The 15,297-nt window shown below is 42.5% G+C and overlaps 1 protein-coding gene across 1 annotated transcript in view; it reads left to right on the top strand.

Annotated features, from left to right (window-relative positions):
* ZNF827 (zinc finger protein 827) overlaps window positions 1-15,297 on the top strand; it is a 137,263-nt gene that overhangs the window by 19,712 nt on the left and 102,254 nt on the right. The window contains exons 2-3 of the mRNA XM_074950947.1: window positions 4,283-5,293; window positions 10,490-10,662. Coding sequence (XP_074807048.1) covers window positions 4,283-5,293; window positions 10,490-10,662 — 1,184 coding nt within the window. The remainder of the gene's footprint in view (window positions 1-4,282; window positions 5,294-10,489; window positions 10,663-15,297) is intronic.

Below are 15,297 nucleotides of genomic sequence, written 5' to 3'. Positions count from 1 at the left end.
TTTATTTCTATCCACACAGCTAAAGCTTGTTCAGGCTTTCTGTTTGGCCTGTGTTGTACTGCACCCTCCTCATCCCTGGACTCTCTGACATCTATATTACCCTACCTCTAGTTCATTCATCTCCCTTGCCTTTCACTCTCCTGTGTGGCAAGCATGTATTGTATTGGTGCCAGAGAAACAATTCCAGCAGTTGATTTAGGCTGGATAAGTCCAAGGCATAATTGACTGGGGTTTTTTTAGTTTTCAGAAATGTGCTTTTTTAAAAAAAAAAAAATAAATAAATAAAAAATTGAAGCTTGTGTAATATCCACAGCAAATCAGCAAATTCTAATGTACTGATACTTTTAAATAAAAAGGGAAAATACCCATAGGGTAGAATCATAAAATATAATTTCGTAAGAACATAAGAACGGACATAATGGGTCAGACCAAAGGTCCATCTAGCCCAGTACCCTGTCTTCCGACAGTGGCCAGTGCCAGGTGCGCCAGAGGGAATGAACAGAACAGGTAATCATCAAGTGATCCATCCCCTGTCGCCCATTCCCAGCTTCTGGCAAACAGAGGCTAGGGACACCACCCTTACCTATCCTGGCTAATAGCCATTGATGCACCTATCCTCCATGAACTTATCTAGTTCTTTTTTGAACTCTCTCTATGCATTAACCTAGTCATTATTTCTGGTCATTAGGATTTGCCTTTGAATCTGATTTCCTCTCAAAGCAGAGTGTCACTATATTTTTTACAAGGTAAATAAGTTATTAAAGAGGGTTTGGCACTTTTACTGTTGCACATATTTGGGGTTCTACCGAAACATGCCTCACACTGAGCTAAATCAGTGGCAACAGCTGTCGAAGTATTTGGTTGGATTTTTAACACTGTTAGCAAGTTTAGGATGTACTTTGACTGGCTCATTTCTGTCCTCTAATCATAGAATATTAGGGTTGGAAGAGAACTCAGGAGGTCATCTAGTCCAACCCCCTGCTCAAAGCAGGACCAACACCAACTAAATTATCCCAGCCAAGGCTTTGTCAAGCAGTGCCTTAAAAACCTCTAAGGATGGAGATTCCACCTCCTCCCTAGGTAACTCATTCCAGTGCTTCACCACCCTTCTAGTGAATTAGTTTTTCCTAATATCCAACCTAGACCTCCCACACTGCAACTTGAGACCATTACTTCTTGTTCTGTCATCTGCCACCATTGAGAACAGCCTAGCTCCATCCTCTTTGGAACCCCCCCTTCAGGTAGTTGAAGGCTGCTATCAAATCCCCCCTCACTCTTCTCTTCTGCAAACTAAATAACCCCAGTTCCCTCAGCGTCTCCTCACAAATCATGTGCCCCAGCCCCCTAATCATTTTCGTTGCCCTCCGCTGGACTCTTTCCAATTTTTCCACATCCCTTCGGTAGTGGGGGGACCAAAACAGGACTCAGTACTCTAGGTGTGGCCTCACCAGTGTCGAATAGAGGGGAATAATCACTTACCTTGATCTGTTTGCAATGCTCCTACTAATACAGCCCAATATGCCATTGGCCTTCTTGGCAATGAGGGCACACTGTCGACTCTCATCCAGCTTCTTGTCCACTGTAATCCCCAGGTCCTTTTCTGCAGAACTGCTGCTTAGCCAGTCGGTCCCCAGCCTGTAGCGGTGCATGGGATTCTTCCGTCGTAAGTGCAGGACGCTGCACTTGTCCTTTCTGAACCTCATCAGATTTCTTTTGGCCCAATACTCCAATTTGTCTAGATGTGATCCTGAGACATGCTGAGTACTTACAACTTCCACTGATGTCAAATATTGACAAACAATTCAAGGACCAATCCTACAAATGCTCTGTGTGTACAGAGTTCCCATGGGAGTAAGCAAAGAAGAGTCTTTACAGGATCAGCCCCATAATCCTTGACAAGAGACACTCGAACAATTGTTGAATAATTTACATAGAAGTTAGTGAGATGCTCCAGCCAAATTCTGCTCCCACTGAAGTTACATTAAATTTTCAGTCAAATTCTCATTAACTTATCCATTTGCAAAGTCCAGGCAATTTATACTCCCCAAGACTAGAACTTAATTTTCTAATTAAAAAAAATTCAATACCAACCCTTATGCTCATAAGTATCCCTGCAGTAACAATGTATAGCGTGTATATGATGGAAAAATTCAGTAAGGAAATATATTTTCCTTCCAAGTTTTCCAGGACTACTCATAAGCAGTGAGTCAGATATAATTATGAGAAAATCTTGTGTCTTTTCAAATAGTGCTGTGCAAATCGTCCAACACAAATTCAAAATACAGCCAGAGTTTGTTGATAGGCTCCCTGAGGATGACACACAGTTCAAGCAGATCAGCTCCAACTGTCAAATGAACATCCTGGATTCTGGGGAGGGGATTATGATTTAATTTGAAACCATAGGAAAGTTGGTGGGTTCAGGTGTGTTTCTTTGAGTTTTCAGGTTCGCTCAAGCACAGGGGGGCATGAATCCATATGAACTAAACTCCTCCCCAACATGCACCTGCTCCCATGTGATACAAAACCATCAGGCTTCATACAGCTTCTTTAAAACCAAAACACTAATGTTTAAATGGAAGTTGAACTGTGTTCATGATAGGATTCGGATGCCAGCTCTCAACATTAGCCTTAAAGTAAAGAGGCCTTGATGCTGCAGGGAAGTACTGAGAAGTGGAGAACTAGAACAGTGCCAGCAGTTAGAAGAGATCCTGTTTCAGGGGACTAAGGAGCTGATGGGTAAAAAATCCAAGCTGGTGTTGGGGATAGAGATACTGGGGAAGAACTTTCTCTCCACTGTTGGAGGCAAGTTTGGGATCTGGAGGCAGCCACATTGCAGTAGTTAAAGTAGAGTGGAACAGGAGGAGGAACTCTCGCTTCATATATTTTCTATGGCAGGTTTTATTTAAATATCTGAGGCTGCATGTGTGGATGAAATGTGCAATATAAGTGCTAGGTATTAATTATTACTTGTTCATCAGCTGCTATGTAAAGTTTTTTTAACTTGTTGGAAATGAATAAGGAATCAGGGAATATACAGTATGTACCATAAAATCGTAATAGCAGTGTCCATATTTTTTTAAATCCTTTTGTTGACTTGCTGTAGTATGAGTCCTATGACTCTTTCATACTGTGGGACATTCAGTCTAAAAGCAAGATATGTGAGAAAGGTACCTGGCAAGAGGAGATAACACAAATTTAATTCTAACATTGCTATTGTTCTTTACGACATTCTGATTGGCCAGCTAGATGGACAAAAATCTTTAGTCACATCTATATCTCTCTGAATAACCATTGTGAAGAAGAGCAGTCCAGGGTCACCACACTTTAAACACTGCTAGTCAGCTCTCCAGAGAGAGACTAGATATGTTGGAATCACCTGTCAAGAAAAAATGTGGCTAACTGTACAAAAGAAACCCTTTTCATTTGATAAAACAAAATTCCATTTAGTATGTTCTTTGTTTTAACTTTTAGCGCTTCCTTAAGATTTTTTGTTAAAGCATGTCTCCACTGCAAGAAAATTTGTTGTATGTTAGTTTCCTCGCTAAATAGCTGGCAAGATCAATACATTAGCTTGCAGTTCAAGTGTTATTACTCCCAGCTATTCAGAAAAGAAACATGTATTACAGCAACAAATTTTCATTTTTTCAAAAATAGGGCGCAGTGCAGATTGGACTAAGATTAAAATAACTGTAGGCAACTACTATTAATATAAGTGATTCAACACCTGGTCTGCCTTTTGAAGACATCTCTGCACTAAGCTTACAGAGTTTTAGGTACCGTATATAGTATTCAGTGGGTCAAATACGTCACTGCTTTTACACCACTGAAATTATAACATTGTGAGAAATTAGCAGACCATGTTGGTTTAAATAATAGCCATCTATAAATGATGCCCATGCTCTGGTCATGCAAATACCTTACTACAATTATACAGTTACACTGACTTAGCAAGTTTTTAGGGACTTACTGATAACAAGTCCATCAAGCTTTCATTTTTATTCCACTATTTCCTTTTATTATTCCACTCTTTCATTCTTTTTTTCCTGAAAGCCACCTCTTCTGACTAGTCCAGAAGCCAAATGAAAGCACTCGAGACAAATGTTTAGTAACTGTTCAAAATGGTCCAGCTTTAGGGCTCACCCTGATGCAATTGTCCCTAGCATTCATTAGAATCTTGTTGGGGTGAGACAAGAACTGGAGGTATTAAGAGAGCTTCACACACTTAGCATTAAGGACACATTAATATTTTGGAAATAAACTTGTGGTTCTTGGTATCCCACAGATGGTACTAGACAGGAGGAAGTGGAAGGTGAACTTAGTGAAGAAGAACACTGGTTTGGAAACTCTTCAGAGACCCCATCAGAAGCATCATATGGAGAAGTCCAGGAAAACTTTAAGTTATCTCTTGAGGATAGAATCCAGGCACAGTCCACTTCCCCGGATACTTCTCTGGGAAGTGCAACTCCTAGCAGCAACACGCTGGAGCTGGTAGCTATTGACAATGAGGCTTTAAGAGACACATTACAGAGCAAAGAACACCTTTCTCCTGATGTGTCCTCTTTGTGTGAAGATGAACCTCCTGGCCCAAATAAGCCACTGAGCAGTAACCTGAGAAGGCTTCTGGAGGCCGGTTCTCTCAAGCTGGACACTGCTGTTACAGTCAATGGCAAGGTCGAGTCCCCTGTAAATGTTGGTTCAAATCTCTCCTTTTCTCCACCTTCTCATCATGCCCAGCAGCTAAGTGTTCTTGCCAGAAAGCTTGCTGAGAAACAGGAACAAAATGATCAATACAATGCAAGTAATCGGTTTATATGGAATCAAGGTAAATGGTTGCCAAACTCAGCCACCACCTGTGGTTTGTCCCCAGATTCAGCTATCCTGAAATTGAAAGCCGCAGCCAATGCAGTTCTTCAGGACCAATCACTTTCAAGGACTGAAGATACTATAAGATTTGAATCCTTTTCTTCACCTTTTAGTTCTCAGTCTGCCAGCTCAACCTTAGCGGCTTTATCAAAGAAAGTTAGTGAAAGAAGCATGACTCCTGGGCAGGACCACCCACCTCCAGCTAGTTCTTTCCTTTCCCTGGCCTCAATGACCTCTTCAGCTGCCCTACTCAAGGAGGTGGCTGCAAGGGCTGCGGGCAGCCTGTTGGCTGAGAAGAAAAAGTCACTACTTGCAGCGGATCCCCTGCAGCTTTCAGAGATGAAGCAAGAGAAAGTAACTCCACCACAGTCTTTGGAATTATTGCTACTTCCAGTCCCTAAAGGAAGAATTTCTAAGCCCACTAATACAGGTATGGACACTTATCTTAACCGTCAAGTAAGGCATGTTTGTTTTGCTCTAGATTTATTTAACTCTTATTCTCTGGTCTGGTTTGTATTGTTTCCACCTATTATGAAAATAAGAACAAAATAAACAATAGGATAGCTTTTGAACTACCATTTGAAGATCAAACCTTCACAAATGTTTCCATATTTGAAAAGTAATGAGTGTACAGTTCAATACATTTTTTTTTTATTCCATACAAATGTATTTTTTCCTCACCAAGTTCAGAATAGGTCCACACAAGAAATATTTAATGGGGAAGATCAAAGAATCCCTGTCAGGGAGCTTATGGTATCAGTGAACATGTACAAAACCAGTGCTTTTGAAATATTGGACAAGGGAGAATTTTCCCTCCTGCTGTCTGTGTCACAAATGGACTTTTGTATAATAGCTTACTACCCTGTCCTAATTTACCAGAGTATATTATTGTGTTGCCACTTTTCATTAAAATTTTCTGCAGAAGTACAAACAAATCTCTCATGTTCATTCTTTCACAATTCTTTATCATGAAAAATAGAAGAATATGAACTGCTTTTTCCTAATTCTGCTCAACAAAACCCGCTTTATACTTCTTGGCCCACCCCCTCCCTCTTCCTCCCTTAGTTCTGTCAGCATTCTAAGATATAGGCCTATTGCAAACAGTACTATTAACAAAAGAAATCAGGAAAGAATGTGAGTAATTATATTATTTCAATTATCAAAATAAGAAATATTTTCTTTTATACATACTGACATTTCTTTTTTAAAAAATTGCATGCATCAAATGTTCATATTTCCACGGACATCTCCATGGAATTTAGGTGTTATCTTGCTAACAATGAAATTCTGATAATTAGGATGAGGAAGCTGGTCAAAAGCCTTCACAAGATAAAAGGTTTGGGTGTTAGTTTGTTAAGGATTGTCTACATCGCGCAGTTTTAGCAGTATAGTTAAACTGATATAGTTTTGTGGGCACTTTTATTCCTGCATAAACTGGGTTTTTTTCAGGTAAGCTTACGTTGCTTTGGAAGGGGTTTACATTAAATTGGAAAAAACCTCTTATACAGGAATAAGACTGTCCACATATGGAGTTATACTAGTGTAAATGTATTCATTTAAATTCACACCTTTAATGTTATACCGGTATAACTTTCTCACATAGACAAGCCCTTGAAGAGAGGGAATAGCAAGGATTCAGTTATATTTACTATACTACACCATTCCAAAAATGTTAATATTATCTGCTTATTTACTGCATGTGCAAAAGGCATTCACATGATTAGTTACTTGATACGGAAGAGTAATGCAGAAGAGAAACTTTTTTATTGTAGTAAAATCCAACTTCTATATGTTTGGCTAACGAATTGTGAATTTTTATCTGTACACCTTGGAAAAGAGGAGTGCATCTAAGTATATATGCAGTGCTGGCAATTCATAAACTGGCTGTGATGCAGTGAAATCTCTAGCGTCTACTCTGCTTAAGACACAGGAATGCTGAAAGGCAGTAATGGGAGCATGTTACCTCAGGGCCTTGGTAACCATGAAACAATCATTTCCCTTTGCTTTATATATAAAAAATATGATCAGTTTATATGTACTGGGCCTTCACCAACCTCAGTTGGCATCCAAACAAACTTTATCACAATAGATTAATAACAAAGATTTTTGTTGAATTCTAGCTCCCTTTCTGACATGCTCATTAGTTTTTGACTGGAAAGGAATTGACCAAATGAAAATAAGGGACCAAGAAAAGCAATGAGGTAGGGTATTTGGATTTTGAAGGAATTTGGTTCTCTGTAATCATTCTTTCTGCTGTAGAGACATACAGCTTGCAGAAAGAGGTCACTGTTGTGTGACTTTTGAGCAGTAGACATTACAGTACTCCTCTAAAATACTGAGTTGGGCACTTGATCATGTATATTTGCTATGAAAATAAATGTCACACATTCCTTTGATTCTTTTTTGCAGCCATGGTTTTATGGCAGTAATTCTTTTTGCAGCCACGTTTTTATGGCACTGAAAGCATAATATAATATTTCATTTTCTAAAGTTTTGTCTGTTTGTGTGGGTCTTCTCTTAAGGACATGCTTGTGTTGCCAGTAAAATAAACATATTTTCCCTGAAGGCACTGATTGGCAGATTTTCCCATATATTTTATAGCTGAAGAAAGTCTGCTTCCAGTTATTATGAGTCAGCTTCTTTCATCAGCAATGAAGATATCCGTATAGCCAATGGTCACTGAGATCAACTTTTTAGATATTGGAAAAAATAAGGAGGCAGTAAAGGGGGAAATATGCTTAACAGGCCTACTGCATGAAGTAAGCTCTGAGTTCATAAACTTTTTTTAGTATATAAGGAGCAATAGCACATCAGATTGTGGTCTTGTCAGATCTCACATGCTAACCTTAGTTAGGCCTGATCATTACTTGGATGGGAGATGCCCAGTAAATCTCAAGGTGGTGCACGAAGAGACTGAAATGGCACCCACTAAATCACTGTACCAGTGGTGTTATGAAACATTTTAGAGTTGGTATTGCTGTCTTTTGGATGAAATGTAAAATGAAGTCCTGACCTATGTTCCCTCTAAAGTGCATGCATGCGCGGCCATGCAGGAGGCTACCAAGGGACGTGCACTTAATTAGCAGAGCCGCGCAGTGCACACTGCTCTCAGGGGTGTGGCCACAGGTGCGCCTGGAAGATGGTAGTGTGGTGAGGTGGGAAATAGGGGGTATGTGGAGGTGTGGGGTGAGGTGGAGGGTGGTGGTGGGGGAGCTTGGGGCGTGCGGGGCCGCGGCGAGACACCTCTCCCTCCCAGCTGCAGGGCTGCTGCGGCGAGGCCAGACGCCTTTCCCCTGCCAAGCCCCGGGGCTGCTGCGCTGGGGGGAGACGCCTCTTCCTCCCCACCCCCACAGTCCTGGGACTGCTGTGGGAAGAGAGGGCTGGGGGGAGTCCTCTCTCCCTGCTGCACCCCTGGGGAAGCCTGCACCCCAAACCTCTCATCCCAGCCCCACCCCAGAGCCCGCACCCCCAGTCGGAGCCCTCACCCCCTGGACTCCAACCTTCTGCCCTAGCCCTGAGCCCCCCCCACACTCCGAAACTCTCGGCCCCACCCCTGCTACACATCAACTCCATATTAGTGCACATAACAAAATTCATTCCGCACATGGATGGGAAAAATTAGAGGGAACATTGGTCCTGACTCCCTGTTTAAGATCCCATGCCACTTTTGCAAGAATGAGTGTTAGTCCCTATGCCTGGATCACATTCCCATTTGAGCAATAACACTTTGCCTGGAACACCTACAATATTCTTCCTGATTTTCAGTTGGATTCAGTGAGTCTGATTCTCCTCTCACATCAGTTTTACAGTCATGTAGCTCCATAGAATTAATTGGAGTTGTTCCTGATGTTACGTCAGTATAAGTGAGAGGCAACGCAGGCCCAGTATTCTTTGTTTCTTATGCTAAAACATTGTGTAGTGTTATAAGCAACTCTTGTGTTCCAGCCCAGAAATGGCTGCATTTTTGTGGTGGATTACACAATTCCTGTATATTAGGAATTCTCATTGTTATCAACGGAGTTGTACTCGCTCACTCCAGTTCTGGGTTTGGCCTAAAGTAATGTGCAAAATTGCTGGTAAGCCACCTTGTTTATAGACCTATTATTAATGGGTTAGAAAATAGGTGACAGAACTTGCTACATTTATTTCTGATTCCCTTCTGATGATAACCAGTTACTCAAAAGGAGACATGATAGAAAGAAATTACTTGATGAATAAAAAATGCTACTAATATATATTTCTGTAGTTTCTCTTACATTTTATAAAGAAATAAGGAAAGACATGAAAAAAGTGAAACACTAGCAATTATAGTGTTGGTTTCTGCAGATTTTTCAGAGATGCAATGATGGAGCAATTTAATAATATATTGAATGTGATAGAAATTCTACTCATGAAGTTTTCTGAAGCTGCAAAACACATATTGAAAATGTACTCTTTTTCTCAGGCTTGTTGATTAGGTCAGAAGGACTATGTAATCAGACAAATTATATTTTTGTCTCCTACCAGCTAGTAGGAATTATCCTGAAACACATTACAAAATCATTCTGGAGGTTTTATTAGTTGGTTTCCAATCACAGGAAATGTTAAATTTCATGAATTCTTGCAGGTAGAAAATAGCTGATGAATACGTTAGATAATGAACTGAAATAGTCTGGAAATAATTCCAAATAACAGGATAGACACTACTGACTTCTGGATTTTCGGAAATAATCAAACTGCCTTTTAGCAATCACAAAAATAGTCTTCTAGTTCAATGACAACACTACAGACTTCCTTGTAATGGGCAGAGACATTTGTAGTGAGATGTCAGAATGTTTAATTGTGTCAAGTCAAAGAATCTCCTTCTCCTTAGCATGGTGATTATTCCATACTTAGTAGGTAAATTTCCTGGGCCTTGGTTGCCATTCCCTCCTACAATGGATGATACTGTGCAAAATAGCATCCAAATGTCTAGAAAAAGGCAGTAGGTTTAATGCTCTGACAACCAGAGAAACAGGATAGAAGAATAAAAAAAATCCCATGACCCTAAAATCACCTGATGACTGAAGCAGCAGCAGCATCTGCTTGAGCCATAAGTAAACCAGTTCAACAGCAGGGATTCTGAAAACACTCAGTATTGGCCTTGAGCGTGTCCGGTTTATGACGCCAGCATGGTTTATGGTTAAGAAGTGTGAATTATTCTGTATTTAATATCTTATTTTTTCATTATCCATCAAATACTGGAATTAACCACTTTTAAAATCAAGAGTTAAGCATTTTTTCCCTGATCAAGTTGGCAGCGGATAGGAAATTTGGCTACCGAATGATGTTTGTGAGAAGTATAGGGCCAGGTGAGGAAGAGTAGCATCGCCTATTGGCTATCCAATGAGTTTTTGAGACTTTTAACTTGATAAATGAATCTTAAATTACAGCTTTCAAGGGGAGCATAACTAGATTAGGGAGGTTTGAATATGGAAGGAGAGGAACTGAAACCTTTGTTGGGCGTTGGTGTTTAACCAGTACTATGTCTGTCTTTGCAGATGAAAATCTAAAGTTGTAAAATGATATTTTGGTATGTTTATGAGGGGAAAGTATTCTACCAGTGGCTGTAAAGGACCTTCTCTTTTTCTTTTCTCCCTCCACCAAGCCCCAGAAGAAGAAGGAGGAAAACCTTTTCAGTGTCCAATCTGTGGGTTGGTTATAAAGAGGAAGAGTTACTGGAAACGACACATGGTGATTCATACAGGTTTAAAAAGTCATCAGTGCCCACTCTGTCCATTTCGTTGTGCACGCAAGGACAATCTCAAATCACACATGAAGGTAAGGGCAGTGTTCATGACAATGAAGAGACTGGCTTAGTGAGCAAAAATATATAGAAAAAAATCTATCTGGTTAAAAATCACATAATTAAAAAAAAATATCTCATTTCCGTACCTGTGTTACTAATAACATCTTATTAAAAATGAAAGTACAAAAAGTTTTAGATTTTAAAATTTCAATTTGTTTGCCTTTTGGAGTTGGTATAACTTGGGCAATGAAAACAGACTGGTCAGTTTCACCTTCTGGCTCTCCTACAATGCTGTAAAGTTTGCAGGCATTTCAGGGGAATGTTCAAAACCAAAACAATAACTGTTTTCACTGTAATACGTTTTTGTAAATAATGTTTTTATTATTTATTTATACACAACTTATATTTCAAGCCTAACCTACCTGAAGGTTAAATGTCCATGTTAAACTGGCAAAAATGAACAAATTCAACAAAGAAACTTAATGGAGAGGCAGTAAAGTGCTGCAGGGGTTAAAGAATGTGGTGTGATGGTTCTTGCTTACCATAATGTGTACTTCAATGCATGGACACCGGATGGTGAAGTGAAGATGGGCTTTGGCTTATCCAGTCTCTATATAAAGTTACTGATCAGAACTGTTGAGTTTCCTTCATTGGCATACTTGATCTGTTATAATAGCAGTACAATTTTTTGTTAGTGGCTAAATTTGTTGTTTATAGTTATTAGCACAGATAAATATCTTTAAAATACACAGGGAAATAGTGGGCTTTTAGGCATGATTTGTTACAGCAGAGGTTGGCAAACTACAACCCGCGGGCCACATCCAGCCCGTGGGACCCTCCTGCCCGGCCCCTGAGCTCCTGGCCCAGGAGGCTAGCTCCCGGCCCCTCCCCCACTGTTCCCCCTCCCCCGCAGCCTCAGCTCATTGCACTGCTGGCACAGTGCTCTGGGCAGCAGGGCTGCAAACTCCTGGAGCAGCGCAGCTGCAGAGCCGCGGCCTGACCCGGTGCTCTGTGCTGCACAGTAACGTGGCTGGCTCCAGCCAGGAGGCGCAGCTGTAGAGCTGCCAGCCACCAGTGCTCCAGGCAAGCAGTAAGGGGGCAGGGAGCGGGGGAGGGAGGGTTGGATAGAGGGCAGGGATGGTCAGGGGGCGGGGGTGTGGATAGGGGTCAGGGTGGTCAGAGAGCAGGGAACAGGGGGGTTGAATGGGGGCAGGGATCCCGGGGGGGGCAGTCAGGAAGGAGGGGGGGTTGGATGGGGTGGCAGGGGGCAGTCAGGGGCAGGGGTTCTGGGGGTGGTCAGGGAGAAGGGGTGGTTGGATGGGGCAGGGTTCCCGCGGGGGCAGTCAGGATGAGAGGAGGGGTTGGATGGGGCAGGGGTCCCGGGTGGGGGCTCCAGGAGTGGTCAGGGGATGGGGGGTGGATGGAGCAGGGGTCCCTGGGGGGTCGTCAAGAAACGGGGGGGTTGGATGGAGCAGGAGTCCCGGGGAGGGGCATCGGGGGCGAGAAGCAGGGTGGCGGCCGGCCCATGCCTGGCTGTTTGGGAAGGCACAGCCTCCCCTAACCGGCCCACCATAAAATTTCCAAAACCCAATGCCAAAAAGTTTGCTCACCCCTGTGTTACAGCATTTGTTACGTTAAAACATTTTAGAACACTGGGCCAGATTCTGATCTCACTTACACCAGAGCAACTATTGACTTCAGTGGAGTCATCTTGATTTACACTTGTCATGGATACAGGGCTAGCTGCACCTCTCTTTCCTCTCCAGTCTCTGAGTGCACCACATCAGGTCTCAGACCTTGTGCCTTTACCTCTCCTGACGTGGAACCAAGCAATTCTCCCACTCTTAGACAGGGTTCTGGGCTACAGTGCCCTGTGTATCGATTGTGCGTACCTGGCAGGTCTGACTAGATTCAGTACCTGTAGTTCTTTGGGAGTCCGTGACCAGTGGTAAATACAGTGACCAGACAGCCTTCTCAAACCAAAATATTGTTTAATCTTGGTAAGAACAAAGCATAACATAAGGGGGAAAAAGGGTTTTTTAAAACAATAAACAGCCTATACACAGGTCTGTCTTACCTAGAGGCTTGTCATCCTGTGTTAGAAACCCTAGGCAGGCCTCTCTTTACTGTCTCCTGCAAACAACTCTCCCTTCCCTAGAAAGCGTCACTTTTAATCCCTCTGAGAAGTCCTCTGTTTCAGTTTCCAGGGCCTTTAGGTTCTCTTTTGTTTACTTGATGGGACCCCTGTCTTGACAAGCTTTTCTGGTGAGTTTAGCAGAGGGTCAGAGGTATGACATCAACGTGAATGATTGGTTCTTGCACTGTCTCTTAATTGTTGGTTGCTGGATGGCTATTTGAAGCCATTCTACTCTTTCCTGCCTATGGGTAATCAACCTCTCCTTGAATTATCTCTGTCTTCATACAGTAAAGCCCTCTTACAACAATCGGACAAATATACAGATCATATAGTATTTATGCAATAATGTGGTGGTGATTTTATGAAAACTTCTCTGTAACACGGATAAAAACATTAAACTGTCCAATAGCCATTTTTCAAAATTTGTCTTCAACAAAAAATACCAAGGAATTAATTAGGTAAAGCAGAGTCCTCAAAATAATCTGACAGCACCAAAAATTATTTTTAGTTGTTCTACTACATATTGAGAAACAGTGCTTAACCAAGTCAAGCTATTCATGAGCAGAAAAATTGCAATTACTTTGCCAACTAGTATGCCAGTTTTATCCCAATATCAGTTAAAACAATGTATTTATAAATCCATAAAAGCAAAACTGTAATAGAAATTACAACTTATCTTTACCTCCTGCGACACTAGCTAGCTGTGTGCACCTTTATGATACAGACTCTAGCTTGTGACGGTATCACAACTGAGAGTTGCAAGGTTTATATAGGTTATATTGTCTTAAAATGCTTTCAGAACAAATCAGTAACCAGTACAGTAAAGGATTTATGTATGTAAGGAATATATTTAAATTCTTGGTCATAACCATTGAGACAAGTATTTATATTGCTGTGTGGTGGGTTAGGAATAAAACTAAAAACAAACCCTGAATTAAAATTTTTATAAATATGATTAACCCTACCACCACCACTGTATGCACACGCTCTTCTCCAGCGCTGGCAACATTTTGCAGAAGACTTGGTTACATCACTGCTTTCTCTAATATGTTTACACATGAGAAGTGTCCACATACTGCCCAACCAAGGGCCACTTAGATATAAAATTACTTTAGTGGTTACTCAACACCACCCTCTAGTGCAGAGGTGGGCAAACTATGGCCTGGGGGCCACATCTGGCCCGCGGGACTGTCCTACCCAGTCCTTGAGGTCCTGGCCCGGATGGCTAGTCCCCAGCCCCTCCGCTGCTGTCCTCCACTCCCCCGCAGCAAAACCGCCGCATGGGCAGCGCTCTGGACGGCGGGGCTGTGCGCTCCCGCTCCTGCAGGGCAGTGCGGCAGCATGTCTGGCTCCAGCCGGCGGTGCAGCTGCCAGACATTCTGCTCTGAGTGGCATGGTAAGGGGGCCGGGAGGGGGGATTGGATAAGGGACAGGGAGAAGGGGGTGGTTGGATGGGGCGGAGGTTCTGGGGCGGGCAGGGGACGGGAAACAGTGGGGCTTAGATAGGGGGTGGGGTCCTGGGGGGCGGTTAGGGGTGGGGGTCCTGGGAGGGGCCGGTCAGGGGACAAGGAGCAGGGCAGGGTTGGATGGCTGGAGGTTCTGAGGGGGGCCGTCAGGGGTCGGGAAGTGGGAGGGGGTGGATAGGGGGCGGGGCCAGGCTGTTTGGGGAGGCACAGCCTTCCCTACCTGGCCCTCCATACAGTTTCACACCCTGATGTGGCCCTCAGGCCAAAAAGTTGGCCCATCCTTCTTCTAGTGTCACTATGAACTAACCTGCCCTGAGGCTGGTCTCATGGAGGGTCCCACAAGGTCTCACTCTGACACCCTTTCTGCTCAATGTGTGTGTGAGGCCTTTCTGCATCCAGATGCGATTCAAAGTTTTGATAGTGATCTTTAAAAGCCTTTATGTCTCAGGTAACTTGTATCTGTAAGCCTGTATTTTCCCCCCATTTCACCATAATGAGTGAGATCAACTGAAATGTACTTGAACAAAGTGTTCCCAGATTTAAACCTCTGCAGGTTGGTGACAAAGTGTTCTGAGTGGAGGGCCCTCAACTCTGTCATTCATTCCTCCTCTGTTCTAACAGAGTCTGCATATCAATATGAAGTAAAAGCCCATCAATTTTCTCTTTATTTTAAGTGGGTGGGTATAGGGATGTTGTGTTAAGTTTACTCCTGGTTTGCAGGGTGACGTGTATCTACTAGGGATTAGTATTGATTAACTAACTTGGTGGGGTTTTAAAAAAAAAAACCCAACAATATTGTTACACCCTCAGTCAATTGTAAGAGATGAGATTTTATAAATGAATCAACAAGTAAAATAAACTGGAGCAAATTACAGCCCCCTTATCCATGATATAGAGGTGAGGCCTGCAGACTGCAAATATCAGCACTCAACACAGTGTGATATCACAGGTCAAAATGGACCATTACATGGTGGGAACTGTGGCCTTCACTGGTCACACCACCCTATTAGAGGTGAGGGCATACAAGGATCGTATGGGCCACATTCAGTCTCACATGCTCACTT

This window comes from Natator depressus, chromosome 4, assembly GCF_965152275.1.
Source record: "Natator depressus isolate rNatDep1 chromosome 4, rNatDep2.hap1, whole genome shotgun sequence".
NCBI classification, from domain to species: Eukaryota; Metazoa; Chordata; order Testudines; family Cheloniidae; genus Natator; species Natator depressus.
Note: the sequence above shows the minus strand (reverse complement) of the source record. Positions and strands in the feature narration are given on the sequence as shown.